Source organism: Talpa europaea (assembly GCF_964194135.1).
Source record: "Talpa europaea genome assembly, chromosome: 13".
NCBI classification, from domain to species: Eukaryota; Metazoa; Chordata; class Mammalia; order Eulipotyphla; family Talpidae; genus Talpa; species Talpa europaea.
The window spans coordinates 47717977-47742636 of NC_140080.1; the positions used below are offsets into that span (position 1 = coordinate 47717977).

General features: G+C 36.9%; 1 protein-coding gene and 1 pseudogene across 2 annotated transcripts in view; one reads left to right on the plus strand and one right to left on the minus strand.

Annotated features, from left to right (window-relative positions):
* CEP192 (centrosomal protein 192) overlaps positions 1–24660 on the minus strand; it is a gene marked incomplete at its 5' end in the record, with an annotated part of 111523 nt that overhangs the window by 75191 nt on the left and 11672 nt on the right. Inside the window, 7 exons of the mRNA XM_084252672.1 lie at positions 3027–3170; positions 3684–4008; positions 17211–17338; positions 17858–17993; positions 19069–19217; positions 22719–22839; positions 23723–23775. Of these exons, the coding sequence (XP_084108798.1) occupies positions 3027–3170; positions 3684–4008; positions 17211–17338; positions 17858–17993; positions 19069–19217; positions 22719–22839; positions 23723–23775 (1056 nt within the window). The remainder of the gene's footprint in view (positions 1–3026; positions 3171–3683; positions 4009–17210; positions 17339–17857; positions 17994–19068; positions 19218–22718; positions 22840–23722; positions 23776–24660) is intronic.
* Positions 4687–4923, plus strand: LOC311182990 (cytochrome c oxidase subunit NDUFA4-like; annotated as a pseudogene). Its single transcript has one exon. The product of its transcript is annotated as a cytochrome c oxidase subunit NDUFA4-like (transcript).

Consider the following 24660-nt stretch of genomic DNA (forward strand, 5'->3'; position numbering starts at 1 on the left):
TATGCTTCAATAAAGTTTTCAAAAGATGTGAGTATACAATACTGAAAAGTCTACCCAACACCTCATATCGCAGTTTCCACACTCCCAGAGCAACCAATAAAGTACCCATGAAATTTGTCAAAATTTGAATGTTTGATTTATTTCAAGTATCTAGGGATTCCTGTAAGCGTTTCTTCTTTTTCGGTTTCTCTTTATAATGTATGTATTTACAAATACATGTGTGACCTCTCCTCTGCGATCTTTTTCTACGAATGTTGGAATATTTTATATACTTTTCTGTATCTTGGGTTTTAAATAATTTATCTTGGTGATCATTCCACATCTGTACCTCAAGAGCTCCTTTACCTTTCTTTGTGGCCACAGGGTATTTCCATGTATGGAATTTCATTTATCTTATTTACTTAGCCTATTTTGTACATCCACATGGCTTCCAATCTTTTGTTATTATGAACAATGTGAAGCAGTAACTTCCACATATACCATGAACCACTTATGCAAGCATATATGAAGAATTGATCCACAGAATGGGAACTGCCACACCTAGAGGCAGTAACTATAATACACTAAAATGTTTCCCTCACGTGCTTGCTGAAATATAATATATCACCAAACTGATGGATTACTGCCAATTAAATATCTGAAATATAGTATTTGGTACTTTTGTTCTGCATTCTAAGAGTAGTAATGAACTTTTGGGATATATTAACATCCATTTTTATTTCCTTTTCTATAAATTGATTATATCTTTTAGCCAACTGTATACTGGGTGGGTGGTCTTTCTCTTACTGTTTATTAGAACTATTTACACATTAGGAAAATGAGTTCTTAATCTGTAATATGAATTGCAAATATTTTCTCAGTTTAAACATTAATTTTTAAGAACTTTATGCCAAAGCACCATAATTATATGAAAAACAATTATCAGTGTACAATTTGGATGAATTTTCACAATCTGAACATATCTGTGTAGCCAACACCCCAGATCAAGAAACAGAAAGTTGCCCCAGCACCCAAAGAGCCCTCAAGTGTCCTTCTCACCATTACATGAACCAATGGTTCCTTTCTCACTCTGCACAGCAGCGTACATTTGAACTGTTTATAAACAGAACTGTACAGGACATTCTTAGTCTGCCTCATTTCATTCAGTATTTGTGAAATTCATGTCGTTGCAAGTAGCTGCACATCATTCGTCCCTGTGATATGTAACATTCCAGTGTATGAATAAGCAATCAATTTTGTTATTAGTGAGAATCTGGTAATTTCCAGTTTGTAGCTAAAACAGCTGCTACATACAAATGCTTAGTATATCTGTCTGCTGGTGAATATATGCACCCTATATATACTCTTGGTATATACTCATGTGCAATAAAAATATAAAGTTCATAAAGTATACCTTCACAAAATGCTACCAAAAAAGGTTTTCAAAGTAATTATATCAATTTATACTCCCACCAACACCCAAGAATTCCATGACCATTGATTTTAAGAGAAAAAGCCAATATCCACTGTGCAGTCTTCTTGTCCTTTTGATAAATCAAATTATCACTGAGCAAGATCTAACTAACTTAACCTCCAATTTCTGACATACCTCCAGATTGTAGTTTGAATATCCCTACTTCAAACCACAATCACCCATAATTCTAAAATTTCTGACTTCTCCCATTTCAGTTATTATAACTTCCATTTTCCTAAGTAACTCAGACTACAAACCTCAATCTATCTAGGTACTCTGTTAGCCTCTGAAATTCAGTCATGAATCCTCACCATTTTATTCCCATGTCTTTCATTACTTTCTTTTCATTTTCACTGATACCTAGAAGTCTACAACGTTCTACATCTTTCATTCAACTGATTATCACTGTCAAAGATGACTTGCAAAGCAAGTATTCAGTGCCTCCCTATTGCTTACCAAACAAGCTCAACTTTTTGGCATAGTAGTTAGTCAAAGCTCCAGCAACACCTTGGCCCTACTTTACCTACCCAGCTTCATGTCTTATTATTTTCCCTTTCCACATCTTGCCATAAATACTAACCACTCTGGAAGTATCTACTATTCTCAAAACATGCCCAAGCTTCCCCATGTTATAAATGGGTTTTCCATCCATTTGGAATTCCAGATGGCCCCAAATATCAATGCACAGAAACTTTATTTCAAATATCACAAAAGAATGTGAAAATCATTCTCTCCTTGCCATTCATACAAAAGATATTTCCTCTCAAAATTTCAAAAGCATTTGGTTTGAATTTCTTACTGATGCTGAGTGCTATTTCTGTCTTATTCCTCTTAGCTGATGGACAGTTTCTTAAGAATTGGAAAAATGTCTCCTTTATTGCTGTATTTTCACATTATCAAATACTTAGGAGGAGCTTAGTACAAACAGCAGTTAGCTTCTTCTTCCACCTTCTGAGCCTATTAAAAACAAGACTAGGCTTGCCAGGCTACTTAGCACCTTTCTTCATTCCAGGTTTAGAGGTTGTTCAGGCACTATATGCCTCAGCAGCATAACTACACCTCCACAGAATAAGTTTCACAAAAACTGAACCTGATTTTTACTCTTACTGTCCGAGGTTCTGCTAATCAACAAACCTAACTGATACTCCCAGTGTTCTCATCCTTTGAGATTTCATTTATCTTTCTGCTCATTTATCTTTCCTTTTATCATTTATGTATTTCTTAGCTTCACCAAAAACAAACCGGCTTTTGCACATTAACATTTAAGAGTATTTCTTTTGTTCAAGACTTAATTTAAATAGTGAGAAAGTAAAGCCTAAACTCTGAAGTTCTAAAAAGAAATGAGTGTTTGTATGACTGCTTAAGGAAAAGGTTTAGCTCATTCTGCAATGATGAACTCTGACTGACTCAAGTCGCTATTCTTAAAAAAAAAAAAAAAAAAAAAACAAGTGACAAGCTAAGTCTTCATATTTCAACAGGGATTTGATGTGGTCAACAAATATATAACAGCAATCTTAGTACACCGTCAGAAACAATGAAAATGGTACAATAAAGTAGGTATGAATATACTTACAACCAGAACAGAAGTCTTCATTCATCTCATTAGTTAGAGACATGTTTAAAACTTGTTCATTATTAAAAGATGTATAATAGGCAAGGTCAGTAACCCATCTACCCTCTTCATTTTGATAGACCACATTCTGAGGAAGATCCACTTCTGAAAAAATTCCAAAAATATCCAAGGACACTTAACAACAAATAAAATGACATAATATTCTTAATCTTATTTCATGACTTGTCTTAGTTATCAAGAACAATGAAATCTGCCAAAAACTATCAGAAAAATTCATCAGAAGTATCTCTCTGATGGTGGAGAAGTCAGTTTTAATCACAATAAAAGTCCATTGTGAAGAATGAGGACAAAAATAAAGAAAACTAAAATTGAGATACATTTCACTAGACATTTGAATAAAGATACAATTTTTTAATCCATGAACACTTAAATATTTTAATGTTAAGGAACAGACAATTCTACTCATAAATATGTTCTATCAAAAATATATACTTATTTTTATAAATAACATAATAAAAGTATTAAATGTTAAACACTTTAAATATTAAAAATATATAATAATTTATATAATGATTTACTTAAGTTATATAATAAATTATATATTAAATTATATAATAATTTACTTTCATTTGAAAAGAAAACAAGAAGCCTACTTACGGACTTTACTCTTTTCAATGGACTCATAAGATTCACACGTTCGCCTTTCACTAGTTGGTGACCGAAGACTATCCATGGAATTCATTCCACCATGACTAACAGGCTTTAAAGATGCCAAGTCCACATTTTTTTTAATGGACACTTTAGATGTTTCAATGTCTATGCAACTATCCACAGGCAAAGCTGTTTCTGAGTCTAATGTCAAATGCTTGTTTTGATGAGGAGACCCAGCCACTAGTTTTAAAGGATCCATCAAGTCAAAATCACTGGCATTTGTGTCATGAAAATAAGCAGGGTCACATTTTGTGTCAGTGAGACTGATAGTCTTCACGAAGACCAAAAAAAAGAAAAAGAAAAGGAAAAGAAAAATCAATGACAGAACAGCAGTTTTGTTTTTCAAAACTTATTTAAAAATCTTATGGGAAAATATGTAACTGACTATATACGGTATTCATTGTTTTTTCCTAGACTATCTATGAACCAATGTCAAGCAAATTACCAAAACATTCAGATAACACTGTTCTCTTAAGTGCCAACGAAACCTATACAGCAATCTTTTTTTATGATAAGATGTATGATGACAAAGAGCCCCATAGACAACTTTTTTAAGTTAAATAAGGAAGAAGCTCTATACAAAAGAAAAGATGGGCCTCCTTAGTGACCTAGGAGTTAAGTCTCAGTGCTATCACCTCTACAGTCTAAGTTTGATCCCCACCAAGGGGGCTAACCAACATGCCCCAGCATATCACTCCTGTCTCAACCACTGCTCCCCACTCTGTCCCTGGTGAATCCTCTCACTATCCCCCTTTCCTATACCTGTGGCCTATACGCCAGTTCTTCTATGCATAAATAAATCTGAAAAACAAACAAACAAAAAAACCAGGGGGCCCTTCAGGTAGGAGGTCCTGGATGACTTGAAGGTCCACACTGCCTAGGTGCAGTGACTACGATTAGCCTTGCAGGCTTGTTCTCATCTTCCCGGCCCAAGGCCTCTCCCACAACCATGCTCCGCCAGATGATCAGTCAAGCCAAGAAGCACCCTAGCTTGATACCACTCTTCGTATTTATTGGAGTGGGAGGTACTGGCGCAGCGCTATGTCCTGCACCTGGCTTTGTTCAATCCAGATGTCAGTTGGGACAGAAAGAATAACCCAGCAAATTGGGTCCCAATGATCAATACAAGTTCTATTCAGTGCATTTAGATTACAGCAAACTGAAAAAAGAAGGTCCAGACTTCTAAATGAAATATTTCACTATAAAGCTGCTCAAAATGAAGCCATCGGCACAATTTTCCACTTAACCAGGAAATACTTCCCTCTAAATGTACGAAATCATGGTGGTGTATTCTGTAGGGGTTTACACTGATTAATAAATACATCTGAAACTTGGGGGAAAAAAAAAGATGCTGACTTTGAAATTAAAAAGTGATAGGCTTAAATCCTACTGCCATCGCTTATTAACAGTGAATTTGCCAACACTGTCACACAAATATAAACTTAAACCTCTACCTTATGCCAAAATAAATTCCAGATGGCTTAAACAGCAATGAGGTTGATTGCCGCCGAGGTAAAAGCATGCTGCTGGGGAAAGCACACCCAGTGCCATTGTTGCAAGACAGGGAATTGCAGGTCATGGACCCTATGAAACCTCTATGGAACTGAGAGAGGGTAGGTTTGGCACACGGGTAAGCTGAAAACTGCATGCGAACCAGGCCCTGGGGCCCTCTGCCATTTGGAACCAAGAGGGGGATCACCAACGAGGTGAGCTACAAGCACCAGGAAAGCGCACCCCTGGCACCATTGTTGCAAGACAGGAAACTGCAGGACAGGGACCTGAAGATCACCCTCTGGATCCAAGTAAATAGAGAGGGAAGGGATCTTCAGAGATAGCACACATCAACACATACACAGTACCACTGCCCTAGTGGAGTTTTGGTCTAACAGTGCAGGACTTCCTCTGGCGATGTTTCCGACATCCCTGGAGCACCCCAAAGAGATGCCCAGCAGAACTGGCGACACAGTGTCCGGAAACATAGAACAAATAAGGAAACAACAGGAAGAAGGAAAACTTCAAACAACCAAGCAAGCCCTCAGGGTAAGTACACACCACAAAAAGTAAGCCCTCAGGGTAAGGACAAAGAACTCAACAACAGTGACATGGAAGAACTCCTATGTCTGCCAGACAGAGAATTTAAAATCATCATGATTAAAAAAAAAATAAAGATGAAAAGGAAAAGAATGATATGAGAAAAATAATGAACTGAACAATGAAATTGAGTCCCTAAATAAGGAAATGAAAGAAAACATAGGAGATAAAAAGATTAGTGGAGGAGCTAAAGAAATTGGGGGGAAAGAGAAGCAACAAAAACAAAATTGATGAAATGGAAGAACCAATCAGTACTCTTGAAGACAAAGAAATAAAAAAGAACTAAGAGAGAAAAGGATAGAGAAATAAAAGAAAAAAGAAGAAAGAAAGACTTCAAGAACTATCTGACACCATAAGGAAAGGAAACATAAGGAATCCAGAAGGTCAGGAGCAAGACCAAAGAACCAAAAAACTATTTAAGGAGATAACTGAAGAGAACTTCCCAAACATGACAGAGAAGATGAAAACAGACATACAAGAAGCTAGAAGACACCAAATTACCGCATTAAGGAAAACTACAGCAAGACACATAATAGTAAAGCTTTCAAGAGTCCAAGACAAGGAAAAAATAATGAAGCTGACAAGTGGGAAGAAACAGATAACCTATAAAGGAAAACCAATCAGGCTGACATCATAGTTCTCCGAAAAAAACACTACGGGAAAGAAGAGAATGGAGTGACATATTCAACAAACTCTAAGATAACAAATGCCAACCAAGAATACTATACCCTGTAAAGCTCTCCTTCCTCTATGAAGAAAAAATAAGGACATTCTCAGACAAACAGAATCTCCAGAAATTCATTACTACTAAACATCCACTCCAAAAACACTACAAAAAGTCCTAAAGCCAAAACCAGCAGAGAAGTGAATAAGAACAGAATAAGGTAACAAATAAAATCACAAAAAGACAAACAAAATGGCAAATACAGATGCCAACATAACGTTATTAAACCTAAATGTAAATGGGCTAAATTAATCAATAAAAAGACACAGAGAGGCAGGCTGGATTAAAAAACAGACCCCAACCTTCTGTTGCCTCCACGAAACACATTTAAGTACAAAAGATAAATATAGGCTGAAAGTAAAAGGATGGGAAACAATCCTGCAAGCAAATGGACTAAAAAAAGAAGGCAGGAACAGCTATACTTATGTCAGATAAAACAGACTTCAAACTAAAAAAGGTAAAAAGAGACATAGACTGTTACTACATTATGAACAAGGGAACAAAACATCAAGAAGACATAACACTCATCAACATATACTCACCAAATGAAGAAGCACCAAAATATATAAAACAATTACTATTATCTCTGAGAAAAGATGTTAGAGAAAACACATATGTAGTAGGAGACTTCAACACACCACTCCCCCCAACTGATTGATCAATGAGACAAAAAATAAACAAGAACACTAGAGCTCTCAACAAGTACTTAGACCTCATAAGCTTAACAGCAATCTATAGAACACTGCACCCCCCCCCAAAAAAAAATGGAGTACACATTTTTAAGTGCACATGGATCATTCTCCAGGATTGATCACATACTGAGACACAACACAAACATCAACAGATACACTAAGATCGAAATCATACCAACTATTTTCTTTGACCTTAATAAAGACACCAAACTAGAAATAAACCATGAAAAGAAAGGAAGAAACCCTCCTACCTCATGGAGATTGAAGCCCACCCTACTAGATCATTGGATTAATGAGGAGATCAAAGAAGAAATTTAAAAATATGAGATGAATGATAACACAACTCTCCAGAACATATGGGACACAGCAAAAGCAATTATTAGAGGAAAACATATAGCTATACAGACTCACATAAAAAAGAAACACAAAGTTCACAGGAAAGTTCAAAAGTAAGAACTCAAAGAAACAACCTAATCTCCCATCTTAAAGAACCAGAAAAAGAACAACAAAAAACCCAAAAGCCAGCAGAAAGGAAATAATAAAAACCAAATCAGAAATAAATGAAATAGAAGAAAACAATCCAAAAGATCAATGAAACAATAAGTTGGTTCTTCAAAAAAATAAAATAGACAAACCTCTAGCTAGGTTCACAAAGAAAAAACGGGAGAAAGCACAAATAAACAGAATCATAAATGAAAGAGGAAAATTACAACAGACACTGCAGAAATCAAAAGAATAACCAGATATTACTATGAACAGTTAAATGCAAATAAGTTCAACAATCTAGAAGAGATGGACAAATTCCTAGAACTATAAAATCATCTAAAGCTAGATAAAGAAGAAATAGAACACTGTTTAGGTGTAACTGAAAGAATTATAAGCAGTGTAACTGAAAGAATAATCAAAACTCTCCCCCAAAACAAAAGCCCAGGACCACATGGATTTACAAATGAATTCTACAAATGTTCAGAAATGAACTAGCGCCTATAATGCACAAACTCTTTCCAAAAATTGAAAAGGAAGGAATACTGCCAAATATATTTTATGAAGCGAACATTAACACTAATACCAAAACCGAACAAGGACATCACAAAAAAAGAAAACTACAGGATAATCTAAGGAACACTGATGCAAAAATCCTCAATAAAATCCTAGCCAACAGAACCCAACAATGCATCAAAAAGATAACACACCATGACCAAGCAGGATTTATCCTAGGGACACAAGGATGGCTAAACATCCGAAAATCAATTAATGCAATCCAACACATCAACAAAAATAAAAATAAAAACCGTAAGATCATATGAACAGAGCTGAGAAAGCATTAGACAAAGTTCAACATCCATTTATGACAAAGTCCCTCGAAATTCTCAGGATAGAAGGAACATACCTTAACATGACAAAGGCCATACGTGACAAACCCATAACCAATATCATTCTCAATGGTGAAAAGCTGAAAGCATTTCCCTTAAGATTTGGAACAAGACAAGGATGTCCACTCTCACCACTACTTTTCAATATAATACTGGAAGTCCTAGCCAGAGCAGCAAGACAAGAAAAAGACATACAAGGAATTCAAATAGGAAAAGAAGTAAAACTATCACTATTTGCAGAGGATATAATATACATAGAGAACCCGAAAAGCTAATCAAAATAATCAACCAGTTTAGTAAAGTAGCAGGATACAAAATCAACAAAGATCAGTAGCCTTCCTACATGCAAACAATCAATCTGAAGCAGAAATCAAAAAAAAAAAAAATCCCTTTTATAATTGAAACAAAAATAAACCTAACAAAAGAGGTAAAGGACCTACACAAAGAAAATTATAAAACACTGTTAAAAGAATTAGAAGACACAAAAAAATAGAAAGACATCCTCTGCTCATAGATTGGAAGAATTAACATCAAAATGGCCACAATACCAAAAGTAATTTACAGATTTCATGCTATTCCAATAAAAATTTCAATGACATTCTTAAAGAAACAGAATATTGCTGAAATTCATGACAAAGAAAAAAAAAAAAAAACCTTGAATAGTCAAAGCTCTCCTGACTAAAAAGAAGGGGAATGGAGTTAACACACTCCTGGACTTCAAACTATACTACAAAGCCATAATAATTAAAACCACATGGAACTGGACAAAAACAGATACACAGACCAATGGAATCAAATAGAAAACCAAGAAATAAACCCACAGATTTATTGACAGCTAATCTTTGACAAAGGAGCAAAGAACATGCAATGAAACAAGGACAGTTTATTCAAAAATTGGTGCTGGGAAAACTGGACTCCTACATACAAAAGAATGAAGCTAGACTTCTACCTCACACCATGCACAAAACCAACTCAAAATTTATCAAAGAATTTGGGCCTCCTCTGATGGCGCAGGCGGTTGAGCGCGGTACTGTGAAGCTGTCTGCAGCCTCTGCAGCACCGGTTCGATCCCGGCCAGCCGGCAAGGATCCCACATATGGCATGGCAGACCTCTCCTGTCACACCCACCGCTCCCTTCAGCAGTGTATTTCAGTCAGTCTGCCTGTTCTGTTCCCCACTCTGCCTCTGGTGAATCCTCTCACCCTCCTGCACATCTGGCCTGTATCCTGGTTCTTGTATAAAATAAATATATCTTAAAAAAAAAACTTATCAAAGAATTAGACATAAAACCTAAAACCATTATATATATGGAAGAAAACATAGGCAAAACACTACATGATGTACATCTCTGTAACATCTTTAAAGACACATCACCTAAAGCAAAGAAAGCAAAGGAAAAGATACACAGCTGGGACCACAAAATTAAAGAGTTTCTGCACAGCAAAAGACATATTAACAAAAACAGACACCCCACTGATTGGAAGAAAATTTTTGCACTCCATATAATTGATAGGAGACTGATCACAAAGATACACAAAAACAAAGTAAACAATCCAGTCAAGAAATGGGCAGAACTTAAAAGACACTTCTCCAAAGAGGAAATGCAAATGGCCAACAGGCATATGAAAAAATGTTCAACATCCCACACAATCAGAGAAATGCAAATTAAAACAACAATGAGCTACCACTTTACACCTTACAATGAGCTACCATTCTTACACAGTAAGAATGGCATATATTAAAAAATTTACCAACTACAAATATTGGCATGAATGTGGTGAAAAAGGAGTTCTCCTGCACTGCTGGTGGGAATGCAAACTGGTCCAACCACTGTAGAAAGCTGTGTGGAGGTTCCTCAGTCTACTAAAAATGGAAGTACCATATAACCCAGCAATTCCACTCTTAGGGATCTACTCAAAGGACACAAAAACAGTAATTCAAAAGAATACATGCACCCCTATGTTTATTGTAATAGGTTAGACTTGGAATCAACCCAAACACCCAAAAATAGATGATTACATCAAGATGTGGTACATATACACAATGGAATACTATTCAGCAATCAAGAAAGATAAATTGCCATTTGCTGCAATATGGATGGAATTTGAAGGGATTATGCTCAGCGAAATAAGTCAGAAGGAAAAAGAAAAATAGTGGATGGTTTCACTTATAAGAGGAATATAGGGGAATCAAGGAAAAAAATAATAGTAACAACAAAAAACCACAATGAAAACAAAAATATATAGACATTCTGCAGGGGATCGAGAGGGAAAGGGATCAAAACGAGAGTTGGAAGAGCACAAAGGACTATGGTGATGGTTAACAGGTGAACTGGTAGTGGAAATTCTATGGGGACTACACCTAAGAAAAGAAAGCAAACATTGTAAGGAAAAAAAAAATGCATACCTGAAAAAAATTAAACACAAAGGTAGGAGTAAAGGAAGAAATGAGGGGCCAAAAAGTTACGACACACAAGAATACTTGTAGTAAAATGGCAAAAGTCCCTCTATCTGTAATTGCTATAAATGTAAATGTTTTAAACTATCCAATCAAAAGAAAAAGGCAGATTGGCAGATGGATAAAAATACATGTTCCAGCTACAAAGTATATAACTGGAACATTCGCGTCTGAGATCTAAAGACACAAATAAATTAAACATCAAAGAACATAAGAAGATGTTCAATACAAATAATAACAGAGCACTGTGGCTATGATAACACCAGCTAAAATATACTGTAAGTAAAAAAAAATTACAAAACTAAGAAGGAATGCTATTTATTAATATAAAGCCTAATATAGCAAGAACGTATATTTTTTGTAAACATTTAAGTATCTAATAACAGACTCAAAATATATGAGGCAAAAGTTGATAGAACTGAAAGGAGAAACACACAGTTAAACAATATTAGCTGGAGACTTTAATACCCTACGTTCAAGTTAGAACAGAACAAGATGGGGCCTCCCTGGTGGTCCAAGGGGTTAAACACCATACTATGAAGCTATCCACAGCCACTGCAGCATGAGTTCAATCCCCCGCCAGGGAGTTACCCACATGGCGCAGCAGACCTCTCCTGTCTTGACCACTGCTCCCCTCAACAGTGTACTTCAGTCAATCTGCCTGTTCTGCCTGTTCTGTTCCCCACTCTGTCTCTGGTGAATCCTCTCACCCCCCGCATCTCTAGCCTGTACCCAGCTCTTGTATGCATAAATAAATAAATCTTTAAAAAAAAAAAACAGAATAGAACAAGAAGTCAGAAGATAAGAAAACAGAAGTCTTGATCAATGCAATAAACCAATTAGGCCGAGTGAACATATACAAAATACTTAATAATAGAATACAGATTTTTCCCATGTGCACATGGATAGACCATATGATAAGCCACACAAAAAGTATCAATATTATAGGGCCTCCCCGGTGGCTCAGCGGTTGAGCGCTGGGTTGCAAAGCTGCCGGCGACGTCTGTGGTGCCGGTTCGATCCCCGGCTGCTCCCCAGCCACCGGAGGAGGGTCCCACATGGTGCACAGACCTCTCCTGCCGCCCGCTGCTCCCCTCAGCAGTGTACTTCAGTCCTTCTGCCTGCTCTGCTCCCCACTCTGGCTCTGGTGAATTCTCTCACCCTCCCGCACTTCTGACTGTACCCAGTGCATGTATAAACAAAACAAACAAACAAACAAATAAATACGCCTCTATAAAAAAAAAATTTAAAAAAAAAGTATCAATATTATAAAGACAAGATACATACACAACGTATCTTCTCCAACCACAACAGGATAATGTTAGAATCAATAAAAAAAGAAAAACTGTGGGAACTCCCTGGTGGCCAAGGGGTTAAAATCTCAACACTATCAAGCTATCACCAGCCACTGCAGCATGAGTTTGATCCCTGGTGAGGGAGTAACCCACAAGGGTGCAGCAGACTTCTGTCTGGCCCGCTGCTCCTCTCAGCAGTGTATTTCAGTAGACCGGCCTGTTTTGCTCCCCACTCTGTCTCTAGTGAATCCTCTCACCCCTCCCACCTCTGGCCTATGCCCTAGTCTTGTTTGCACAAATACAATCTGAGAAAGAGGAGAGGGAAAGGAAGGGGAGGGGAAGGGAGTGAAGGGGAGGGGAAGGGAAGGGAGAGGAGGGGAGGGGAGGGGAGGGGAGGGGAATGAGGGGAGGAAGAAAGGAAGAAAAAGACAGACTGGAAAATTCACAAATATATACAAACAATATACTTTTTAACAACTAACAGGTAAAACAGAAATCACAAAGGAAATGAGAAAATATTCAGAAAAACGAACAAAACCCAAAATGCATTGGCTATAATGAAAGTAATGCTTAGATAGTTTATAGTTGTTAATACCTACCCTACATTAAATAAGAAAAATCCTAACATTATGTCTTAATGAATTAAAGAACAAATAACCACAGAGCTAGTAAAGGGAAGAATTAATAAAGATTGGTGTCGAAATAAATAAAATGCAAGAACAGAAAAATGAGAAAAGTAAATGAGGAAAAATTTGGTTCTTTGAAAGGTTAGCAAAATTGACAAGCTTTTAGCTAGCAAAGAAAGGAGACAATAACTAAAATCAGAAATAAAAGTGGATATTACTATTAAACTTAAGAGATTAAAAAGACAATATTATGAATAATTGGTAGGACAACAAAAGATATAATCCAGAAGAAATGGACAAATTCCTTTTGCACCCAAATTAACTAAAATAGAAATAGAAAATCTCAACAGAACCATAACAAAGAAATTGAATCAATAAACATGTATCTCCCAACAAAGAAATTCCTGGACCAGGGGCTTCACCTGTAAATCTCAGCAAATATTTAAAGAATTAATACCAGTACTTCTCAAATTCTTTTAAAAAAATAGAAGAGAAGGGAACTACTTCCTAACACAATGTAGGCTATAAATACTTTGAGGCCAAAGCCAGATAAAGACAATGTAACAAAATCTTGAAGATACCGAATTTGGCTACAATTTCATGGACATGAAAACAGGGGCACAGACAACAAAATCGAAGTTATTGACAGATCAGATTATATCATAATTAAGAATTATGCAAAGGATACTATGAAGAAAGAGAAATATAACCTAAGGAAAGCAGAAAATATTTAAAACTGTGCATCTGATATGGAATTAATATGTAGATGATGATATAAAGAACATCTACAACTCAGTAACAACAAAACCCAGTTGAAAAATGGATTAAATACTTAATACAACATTGTTCCAAAGATACACAATTGGCAGATAAGCAGATGAAAAGATGCTCGCATTAATAGGTATTACAGATATGCAAATCAAAACCACAATGAAATACAACTTCAAAATTATTAGGACAGCTATAAAAAAAAAAGGTGGGGGGGTAATAACATACTGAATAGGATACGGAGAAATTGAAGCCCTCATGCACTGTTGGTGGAGAGTACTGGTGCAGTCACTATGAAAAACAGTATGGCAATTCCTCAGAAATGCTAAAACACAATACTACTATATGACCTAGCAAGCTTGCTCCCTGGAATATATATCCAAAATAACTGAAAGCAGGGACTATATCAGGTATTTGTACAACAATGTTCACAGCAGTATTGCTCACAATAGCCAAAATGTGGAAACTACATATCCAGTGACAGATGTATAAACAAAATGTGATGTGTGTGTAACTAGATAAATATCAATACACATATATATTCCTTCCTCCTACTGGAGTATTATTCAGTCATTAAAAGGAATGAAATTTTGATATATTCTACAATATGATAGACCTTGAAAACATCATACTTAGTGAAATAAGCTAGACGCAGGGCAAACACTGCATGATTTCACTTACACGAGGTACTTAAAAAAGGAAGTAACAGACACAAAGCAGAAAACAGAGGCTGCAAAGGCCTTGGGGAAGAAGGTAAGAAGAAGTTATCTGTAATGGGTAGTTTTTTTGGGGGGAACATCTATAAGTTTTGGTTGTGTATTCTGGTGAAGATTACACAACACTGAATGTTTGTACTGTCACTGAATTGTATACTTATGAATGGCTAACATGATACTATGCCGTATCTTTTTCTTCAGATTTTTTTTTTTACTAGAGGCATGTTTTTTATTTATTTGTTTGTTTGTTTGTTGTTTATACAAGCACTGGGTACAGTCAGAAGCACGGGAGGGTGAAAGAATTCACCAGAGCCAGAGCGGGGAGCAGAGCAGGCAGAAGGATCGAAGTACACTGCTGAGGGGAGCAGCGGGCGGCAGGAGAAGTCCGCGAGCCATGTGGGACCCTCCTCTGGTGGCCGGGGAGCAGCCGGGGATCGAACTGGCGCTGCAGAGGCCGCGGGCAGCTTCGCAACCCAGCGCTCAACCGCTGCGCCACCGGGGAGGCCCGATACTATGCTGTATCTTAAAAAAGCAAATAAAGAAAAATCTTAATTACTTGGAAATTAAAATTACTAAATAATATTCATAGATTCCACGAGAAAACATAAAGGGGAATTACATGCTATCCGGATACTTAAAAAAGACAACAGCCACAACAGAGTATGATACATTAAAGAAAATGAAAAAATTATACTTACATGCAACAACATGCATAATCTTAGTAATACTGAGTGAAATAAGCCAATCTCATAACACTGTATGTAAAATGTTTAGTATATAGTTCAAAAACTGTATTACATACATGTATATGTATAACATAAACACAACTACACCTGAAAATTTTCTAAAAGAGAAAATATACAAATGACCAGCTAGAACATGAAAAAATTGCTCAATATCACAATGAAATATCATCTCACACATTAGAATAGCTATTATCAATAAAGTGTTGGTAAGGATGTGGAGAAATTGCAACCCTGATGCATTGCTAGTAAAGATATAAAATGATGCAGCTGTTATGGAAAATAGTAAAAAGAATTACCATACAATTTAACAATCCCATTTCTGGACATACAAACGAATTCAAAATAGGGTCTTAAGGAGATATCCGTACACTCATGTTCATAGCAGCATTATTCACAACTGGTAAAAGTTAGAAGCAACCCAGTGTTTATTGATAGATGAATGTATAAACGAAATGAGTATAGACATACAATGGGATATTATTCAGTCTTATAAGGAAAGTAAATTCTGACACATAAGACATGAATGAGCCCTAAGGACATTATGCTAAATTAAACAAGTCAGCCATGACAAGACCAGCATTGTATGGTTCCACTTATATGAGGTGCCTACTGTATCAAAATTCATAGATAAGACAGATGACAAAATGGCAGCTGTCAAGGATTAGAGAGAGCAACAGGGAGTTTACTTAATGGAATTTTGGCTTTACAAGATGAATTCAGAGACTGGTTGCCACTCACGTGGAAGATAAACAAAACCAATGAACAAAACAAAATCTTAGACTATAAGAACAAAATAAGTGATTACCAGAAGGGAAAGGAAAAAGGGATGGGTTAAGTGGCTAAAGGGGTCAACTGTATGGTGACAGATGAAAACTAGACTTCTGGTAGTGAACACAATTTAGAATGTACAGATGTTGGTTTATACCAGTGTATACCTAACACGTGTTATAACCAACACTGCTTCAATAGAAAAATTTTAAATGAGATTAAAGCATTTTATGTTATGTATATTTTACAAATTTAATTAAAACTATATTTGAACTGTGAAAACTAGAGACACAGAATAAAGCAAAAAAGCAAGAATTATTGTAAATAAGTGGAAAAGTTAGTTTCAGTGGAAACTCAGAAGCAAAACTCACACCATTGTTCATAAAAATGAAATTGTACCAGAAGAAAATGCTGGGGGGGGGGGGGGGAACAGTTCCTGATCATTAAAGAAATGGAGCAGAGAGGTCAATGATGGATTCTAATAGGTGAAAAATATTTAAATAATAAAAGATATATTTAAAAGAGAAAACAGAATAGAAAAACTGTAAAGAGAAAAATTTTCAGACTAACTCAATCAGCACTTGGTTACATCCTTCAATAGGTACTGAGATTCAATCATCAGAATTTTGCCTTGCTGTATCATTATCTAATCTTTTTTATTTTCCTACTAAGTTTCATGAAGCAAGATTACTTTTGTATCACCTACAACCCCCAAGTACCCTATCTATCATCAAGAAAGTGACTGATAATTTTGTCTGTTGAAATGGCCTGACCAAGAGTTTAACAATTTGTGAATAATCAGTATTAAAACTAAATATACTCCATTTTATTTTTAAGATTTATTTTTATTTATTTATGCATAGAAGAACTGGGGTGTAGGCCAGAGGTGCAGGAGATAAGAGGATTCACCAGAGACAGAGTGGGGAGCAGAACTGGCAAATTTATTGAAATACACTGCTGAGGGGAGCAGCAGGAGAGACAGGAAGGGTCTGCTGTGCCATGTCAGCTCCCTGGTTGGGGGTTGAACTCGGCTGCAGTGGCTGCCGATAGCTTCATAGTGCTGATACTTAACCCCTTGCACCATCAGGGAGGCCCGATTTTTAATACTTGTTATATATTTTCCAGAAGTCAATAATTGTTTTTGAAAAAATGTGATATCATACAAAAGACCCTAACCCATCTCATAGAAAACTTAAAGAAAATGCATATAACCTTACTCTGCCATGATTTGAAACAATACTCAAGTTTTCTGCACTTTCTTTCTTTTCAATCCTCCAACTACTAGAAGAAAATGGCGACACACCATCTACATGCTTCTTACTCTCTCCAGTTCCTACAGAATTACCTGAAAAATAAAGGATAAAAAATTATTGAAGAAATGTCAATTTTCAGTAACCTAAGTAGTAATTGCTTGTAGCTACTCAATTATTTTATGTAAACCTAATACTTAACCTCTATATACCAATACTGAAATTTGCATAGAGAAAAAATAACCAGTAACCACTGTTGGCAGCAAGAGGTAACAATGAACACGACAGACTCCTATCATACAAAGAATTCATGTCTAATTCATGTCAAAAGTCTACAAACACAATTAAAATATGTAATTTAAGAAATACAAACTATAGTATTTCCAATAGTACCAAATGTACTCAGGTATTGAAACTTAAAAACAGGAGAAAGTATTGGTAGGAATCAGAAATGTCTATCACATTTAAAGCATAGTTTTAGACTGTTTAAAGATTTGAGGGGATTTGAGGGGATAGAATGACAACTATGTTAAATCATATCAAAGAAATGAACTTTTTTTGAAAAAAGAAAAAGAAAGAATTTAAGGACAAAGTAATTCTATTTCAATACTTACTGGTCTCAGGCAGACAAACCAAACAGCCTTCGTTAGACTCTTTGTTAGCCATTTCAGAATTTCCTGAAGAGCATGAGCCATGGGAAATCAGAGAGTTGTTATTTTCTGATTGAGATTTACCTGAATGTTCATTTACCTGTTGAAATTTATTAAATTTTTTAAATTAAAAACAACCATGAGGGAGAATATAAGGGGCAAAGAATGTCTTCATCACAGAAGAGTGCCAGGTAATTCATATGGAATTGGAAAAAAATCACCATTGTAACCACCAGTGTAATTACTATTTCTGGGAGGCTTTTGCAATGACACTAAAACCATTTTGGAAAGGTTATTCAGAAATAGGATGTTCACATAAGCTTGAAGTATTTTTTCACAGATTAACTTATCAATATAACCAAGGGGAAAAGAAACCATTACAAAAAGGCACCTAGCTGATTCCACCTTAACCAAAATTATTAAGTGCAGTATCACCAACAGCAGTACAGACAGTAATGTATGTGACGCAATGAAAAGCACACATCACCACCTATCTTTAATGTGAAACTATTCATGAGAAAAATGTTTAATCCGAATTCTTGCCCAGATGTTTCATCAAATCAGGGGGGTAAAAAGCAATCAGAAGGATCTAGTTTATGGTTCATTCTACAAAACAACAGGCCTAAATTTTACAAAAGTGTAAGACATGAAAAAACTACTTCAAATTGAAATAGCAAAAATACAATGACAATGAAATGCAAGCACAATCCTTGATTAAATGCTGAATCAAAAACAATATAAGTAGAAGACAATTTGAAGACAAATTGTACATTAAATTACATGTCAAAGTTAGAATTGTGGTTATATAGGAAAATGTTCTTATTTACAGGAGATAAATTCTGAAGATAAGGGTGAAATATCTGCTACTTATTTTCAAATGATTCAAGATAAGAGTACTTATAGAGGGAAAGAAAAATGCAAAGATGGTAAAATGCTTACCAAGGGCTAATGTAAACAAGGGGTATAGAGATGTTCTCTGTACCAATCTTTTAATTTTTTGGTAGATAAGAGAAAGATAAGATAAAGTAGGAAAGAAAGGGAAAGGTTTTTCTCATAGTTCATACTTGGAAAAAAGAGTCAAAGCAAACAAAAAGTTTGAAATCTGTTACTATACAAAGAAACCAATAATAATTTTCTAATCCCAAATTTCTGAAAATTGATAGATAGGCACACACCTGACTACGATCACTTGTAGGTAACTTAAAATCATCTTCTGGAGATTCCTGTCCTTCTAGGTCTTCATATATCATTCCTGGAATGGCCAGTTGCTCAAAATAAGCCTCCAAATGATCATCATAAAACTCTTCATCGTCAATATCATCCTCTATTGATAAAATGGACAAAAAACAGGACAGGCTCTAAAATAGTGACTGCACCATATAACATGTAACCAAATGTTGATAAACCATAAAAATGTCAATGGCCAATGATTTTAACATTTGATATGAAAACTATTATAACTTCAGACTTTGTCATTATCAGCATTCCAATACAAACTAAGTCTTTTTTTTAAATTTTTTTTATTGGAGGTAAAATTGACTTACAGTTTTGTTGGTGTTTTAGAAGTATAAGATTCCCCCCTCAGGTACTACCACCATAACACATCCACCACCAAACTACCCACAGTCCACTGTGTTCCCTTCCCTCTTTAATCTTACCCTTCCCTCACTCCCTCCCTCCTCTGAATGCTTCAGTTCTATTGTCAACTTTTAAAGATAAGTTTTTAAGCTTGTTTTTATCTGACCCTTAGTTTAATTTCTCCATACTCAACATATTATTTGTATTTAACTTTCTCCAGTATTTAACTTTCTCCTTCTGAGTTATTTCACTTGGCATAATCCCTCCAAGCTCCATCCATGTTTCAGCAAATTGCAGGAGTTTATCTTTTCGATATCTGAATAATATTCTATTGTATACATATATCACATCAACTCGATCCATTCATGTTTTTAGACACTTAGATCATTTCCATAGATAAACTAACGCTTTAATCTCTTTAAGAGGACAGTATATAAACAAATCCTTGGCATATATAAAAAATACCAGGACATATTGAATATGACATCCCAGAATAGAAAAAAGGTTATTCAAAAAACAGTGTGGCAAAGGAGCAACTATCAAAAAAGGAGAGACAAGCCTGTCATAGGAGAAGTAAAAAATTTCAGGCGAATTATTGATTGAATGTAAAATGACAGGACTTCATATGTCTGATCCTGAGAAAGAAGGACTGAGGAAAAAGATATAATTAAATTAAACAGTGACAGATATAATTAATTGAGCAGTGACAATGCTCCCCACTGTCTCTGCTGAATCCTCTCGCCCCCACACCTCTGGCCTATACCCCAGTTCTTTTTTTTTTTTAAAGATTTATTTATTTATACAAGAACTGGGGTACAGGCCAGATGTGCAGGAGGGTGGGAGGTTTCACCAGAGACAGAGCAGGGAACAGAACAGGCAGACTGACAAAGTATAGTGATGAGGGGAGCAGGGGGTGAGACAGGAGAGATCTGCCGTGCCATGTGAGACCCTCGCTGGCCCGCCAGGATCGAACCGGCGCTGCAGAGGCTGCGGACAGCTTCACAGCGTGGCGCTCAACCACCTGCGCCACCAGGGGAGGCCCTATACCCCAGTTCTAGTATGCATAAATAAGTAAAATCTTTAAAAAAATAAAAGATTATTTATGCATACAAGAACAGGGTACAGAACAGAGGTGTGGGGTAAGAGGATTCACCAGAGACAGTGGGGAATAGAACAGGCAGACTGACTGAAATACACTGTTGAGGAGAGCAGAGGACGAGTCAGAAAAGGTCTGCTGTGCCATGCTGGTCACCACCCCAGCCAGGGCATCTGAACCCCTTGTGCCACCAGAGAGGACCCATCACTGCCTTTTTTAAATAATTATTTTGAATTCAACATTAAGAACATTAAAAATGCTCTTTACTTGTTTCAGCTATTTCACCACTAAGAATCTAGTCTACTAAAATAATCAATTATTGGGCCTCTCTGGTGGTGCAAGGGGTTAAGACAAAACCTATGAAGCTGTCCGCAGCCACTGCAGCATGAGTTCGATCCCCTGGCCAGCCGGGGAGCAACCCACATGGCACAGCAGACCTCTCCTGCCTCACCCGCTGCTCCCCTCAGCAGTGTACTGCCGCCAATCTGCCTGTTCTGTTCCCCACTCTGTCTCTGGTGAATCCTCTCACCCCCCACATCTCTGGCCCGTACCCCAGCTCTTATATGGATAAATAAATAAGTCTTAAAAAAAATCAATTATTTGTATAAATATAATATAAAGTTAAGATCAATAATTCCTTATCTACAATCTCATACTCCAAAAATATCTCAAAACTTTAGAAACAAAGTATGTCCTCAAGTTATAGTTTTTACTGATCTACTCAGCACTCCGATTGGTCTGTGGTCATAATTTAGTCTTAGCCTACTATTCTGGGTTCATTCCCTAATTCTGCCTCCTACAGGTGCTGTTAATCTAGTACAAAAGATCACTAACTAAACCCAAAACAATCTATTTGCGACCTTAAGGTCTAGCACAGGCCTTTTCAAGAGTGAGGGAAAACTACATCCTCTTTCAATAAAGCTCTCCAGCACCTTCTTCAATCAGAATTAATTTGTCACCCTCCTGTAATTCCTGCAGAGATTATACTCTCAAAATACACTTAATAAAGTTGTACTTTAATTAAGCTCTTTTCTCACCTGATGTAAAAAATATATAAAATAAAATATTGGGCCTCCCCTGGTGGCGCAGCGGTTGAGCGCTGGGTTGCGGGGCTGCCCGCGGCCTCTGCAGTGTCAGTTTGATCCCTGGCCACCGGCGAGGGTCCCACAAAAAAAAAAAAAAAAAAAAAAAAAAATTAAGGGTAGTGCAAGAGGTTAAGCACCACACTATGAAGCAATTCGCAGCCTCTGCAGCATGAGTTCGATCCCCAGCCAGAGAGGGAGCTACCGACATGGTGCAGCAGATCTCTCCTGTCTCTCCCACTGCTCCCCTCAGCAGCATATTTCAGTCAATCTGCCGGTTCTGCTCCCTGCTCTGTCTCTGGTGAATCCTCTCACCCCCCATATCTCTGGCCTGTACCCCGGCTCTTGTATGCATAAATAAATCTTTAAAAAAATAAAATAAGGGCCTCCCTGGTGGCGCAGGCGGTTGAGCACAGCTCTGTGAAGCTCTCCGCAGCCTCTGCTGCACCAATTTGATCCCAGCCAGCCGGCAAGAATCCCACATGACAGGGCAGACCTCTCTTGTGTTGCCCACTGCTCCCTTCAGCAGTGTATTTTGTCAGTCTGCCTGTTCTGTTCCCTGCTTTGTCTGTGGTGAATCCTCTCATCCTCCCGCACATCTGGCCTGTACCCTAGCTCTTGTATAAATAAAAATTAATCTTTAAAAATAAAACAAAATATTAAATAAAAAAAAGTAAAGGTTAAATATTTCATTGTTCCCTCTATTTCTTAATAGTGCTTTTACACTGAGTAGCACCTAAGGTGATTACTTTGTACACAAATGATATTAAACTGAGGGAAGAGCATAATCATATCAGAATTGATTTGAAGAAATAAGTTTTAAAGATTCTACCAATTCTCAGAAAGGGCAATCTGAGTCCTAGTAGGAAAAAGTTAAAGAAGGCAAAGAAACAAAGTCTGGCATAATAACTATGCCATGAAGAAGCAGAAAGTAGAGAAGTAGCAAAATAAGGTTTCAATTAGCAATAATCGCGCCTCGGATAAACCTCATTGGCTACGATACTGCCACTGCGCAAAGCTGAGAAGTAGCAAAATAAGGACTAGGAAAACATAAGTTACTCTGCAGTACCAGAAGAATCTTCCAAGCTTGTTAGTGACATAAGTTTCTCATTTTCTAATAAACTAGTATGGCTTAAGTCACTGTTTGGATTCTTGTCCTCAACATGTTGTCCAGCCTCAGGAACAACAACCTGTAAGAGAGAAAATGGAAGTTAAGAGAAACACACTCACTGCTTTCACAGTACAAGGCCTCCACTGTGCTCAGGAGCTGTAATTCACAATTTGGGCAATGAAGGGTTAGTTATTTTGCTTATTAATAACTTTCTATCTACCTCCATGCCACCTTCCTTTCCTAATCCACACAATGAGACATCCTTAAAATTTGAGTTTTCAACTGTGTACAAATGCTCAGAGGATATAGTAATACAAATAATATAATAATACACAATTGAATTTGAGAAACATAGGATGTGACAGGAAGTGAAAACAACAAAGTTGGACTCAGTGACATTCAAATGATGATTTCTCTGCTTCTCAACCTGGGGACCATTTAACTGTAAGAGTACCAGGTAGTGTTGGACACCCCTAAGGCATGCAGCACTGAGACAAGGGAGACATCAAGGTTGTGGCTGTATAGATCAGGATGTTCTTTGTTGTGCCTGCAAGAAACTATGTCTGGGGAACAGACTAGATTAGAAAAAGAAACAAAATAACCTGACAGTGCAGAACCTTTGGCAGTGAATGTGTGCCCAGACAAGGCCAAATGCTAAAAGAATACTTTATTGTCTAGTAACTAACCTAAGGGAGGGGGGCTGCTTGTATCAATAAAAATGAGTTGCACCTGGCACTCAGGTCGCTTAAGCATGAATGAGAGGCCTTGCATCCCCTGGGTCCCGCTTCTCTTAAACTGTATTTTGTGCCCGTCATTTCTTCATAATTTCCTCAGTTCAACTGGATTCCTCTCTCAACCCTGTTCACCAGATGCTGGACTCCAGCAAGCTAGCATTTTTATGAAATATGATTTTCACTCTTGTAATGATACTCCAGAAATTGACAACAAATATATGAACTTACCTTGTTTTCCTTATTATTTATCCATGATGATAAACAAAAATCAACAGGTGAGTCTGTTTAAGAAAGAAAAAATAGGTTAGTGCTTTCTCTCACCATGTTATTTTATTTTTTTTAAGATTTATTTATACAAGAACCAGGGTACAGGCCAGATGCGCGGGAGGGTGATAGGATTCACCAGAGACAGAGCGGGGAACAGAACAAGCAGACTGACAAAGTACACTGCTGAGGGGAGCAGCGGGTGAGACAGGAGAGGTCTGCCGCACCATGTGGGATTCTCGCCAGCCAGCAGAGATCAAACATGTGCTGCAGAGGCTGCAGACAGCTTCACAGTACAGCGCTCAACTGCCTGTGCCATCAGGGAGGCCCATCTCTCACCATGTTTTGTTGGAGTTCAGGTTTTTCTAACTCTTTCTGAGCTATCTAGTTCTTTCCAGCCTACTTTGTAGCAATTTGAGCATCATCTTCCAACCAAACCCAAATATCTTAGAGGATCATCAAGCTGTGACTAAGACTTCAAAGAAGCCATAGACGTTTCACCCAACCTTTTACCTAGTCTTCACAGACGTTCACTGAAGACAAATATTGAGCACGCAAATATTTACAAAAGTCAAAATTACAAATAATACAGACATTTTACACACAAGAGTTTAAAGAACTATTTTATGTATTTTTACTAACATAGGGTAAAGGAAAAAAGATCTGTCTCTCAACCTATCTGAGAACAATTAATAAAAAGAACCTTAGTTACCTGACCCTCAACCCTAGTACCAAACCTCCTTCCTTTCTTCCTTCACCTCAACAGCAGGACCAAGAAAATAACCTATAGGGGACTGATGATGGCACATACACTGGTTATGGTAAGGACACTAATGACTGGACAGAACTGAGGGAAAGGGTGGTAGAAATTAGATGTCAATATCTCAAGTGATTTTCTCTGC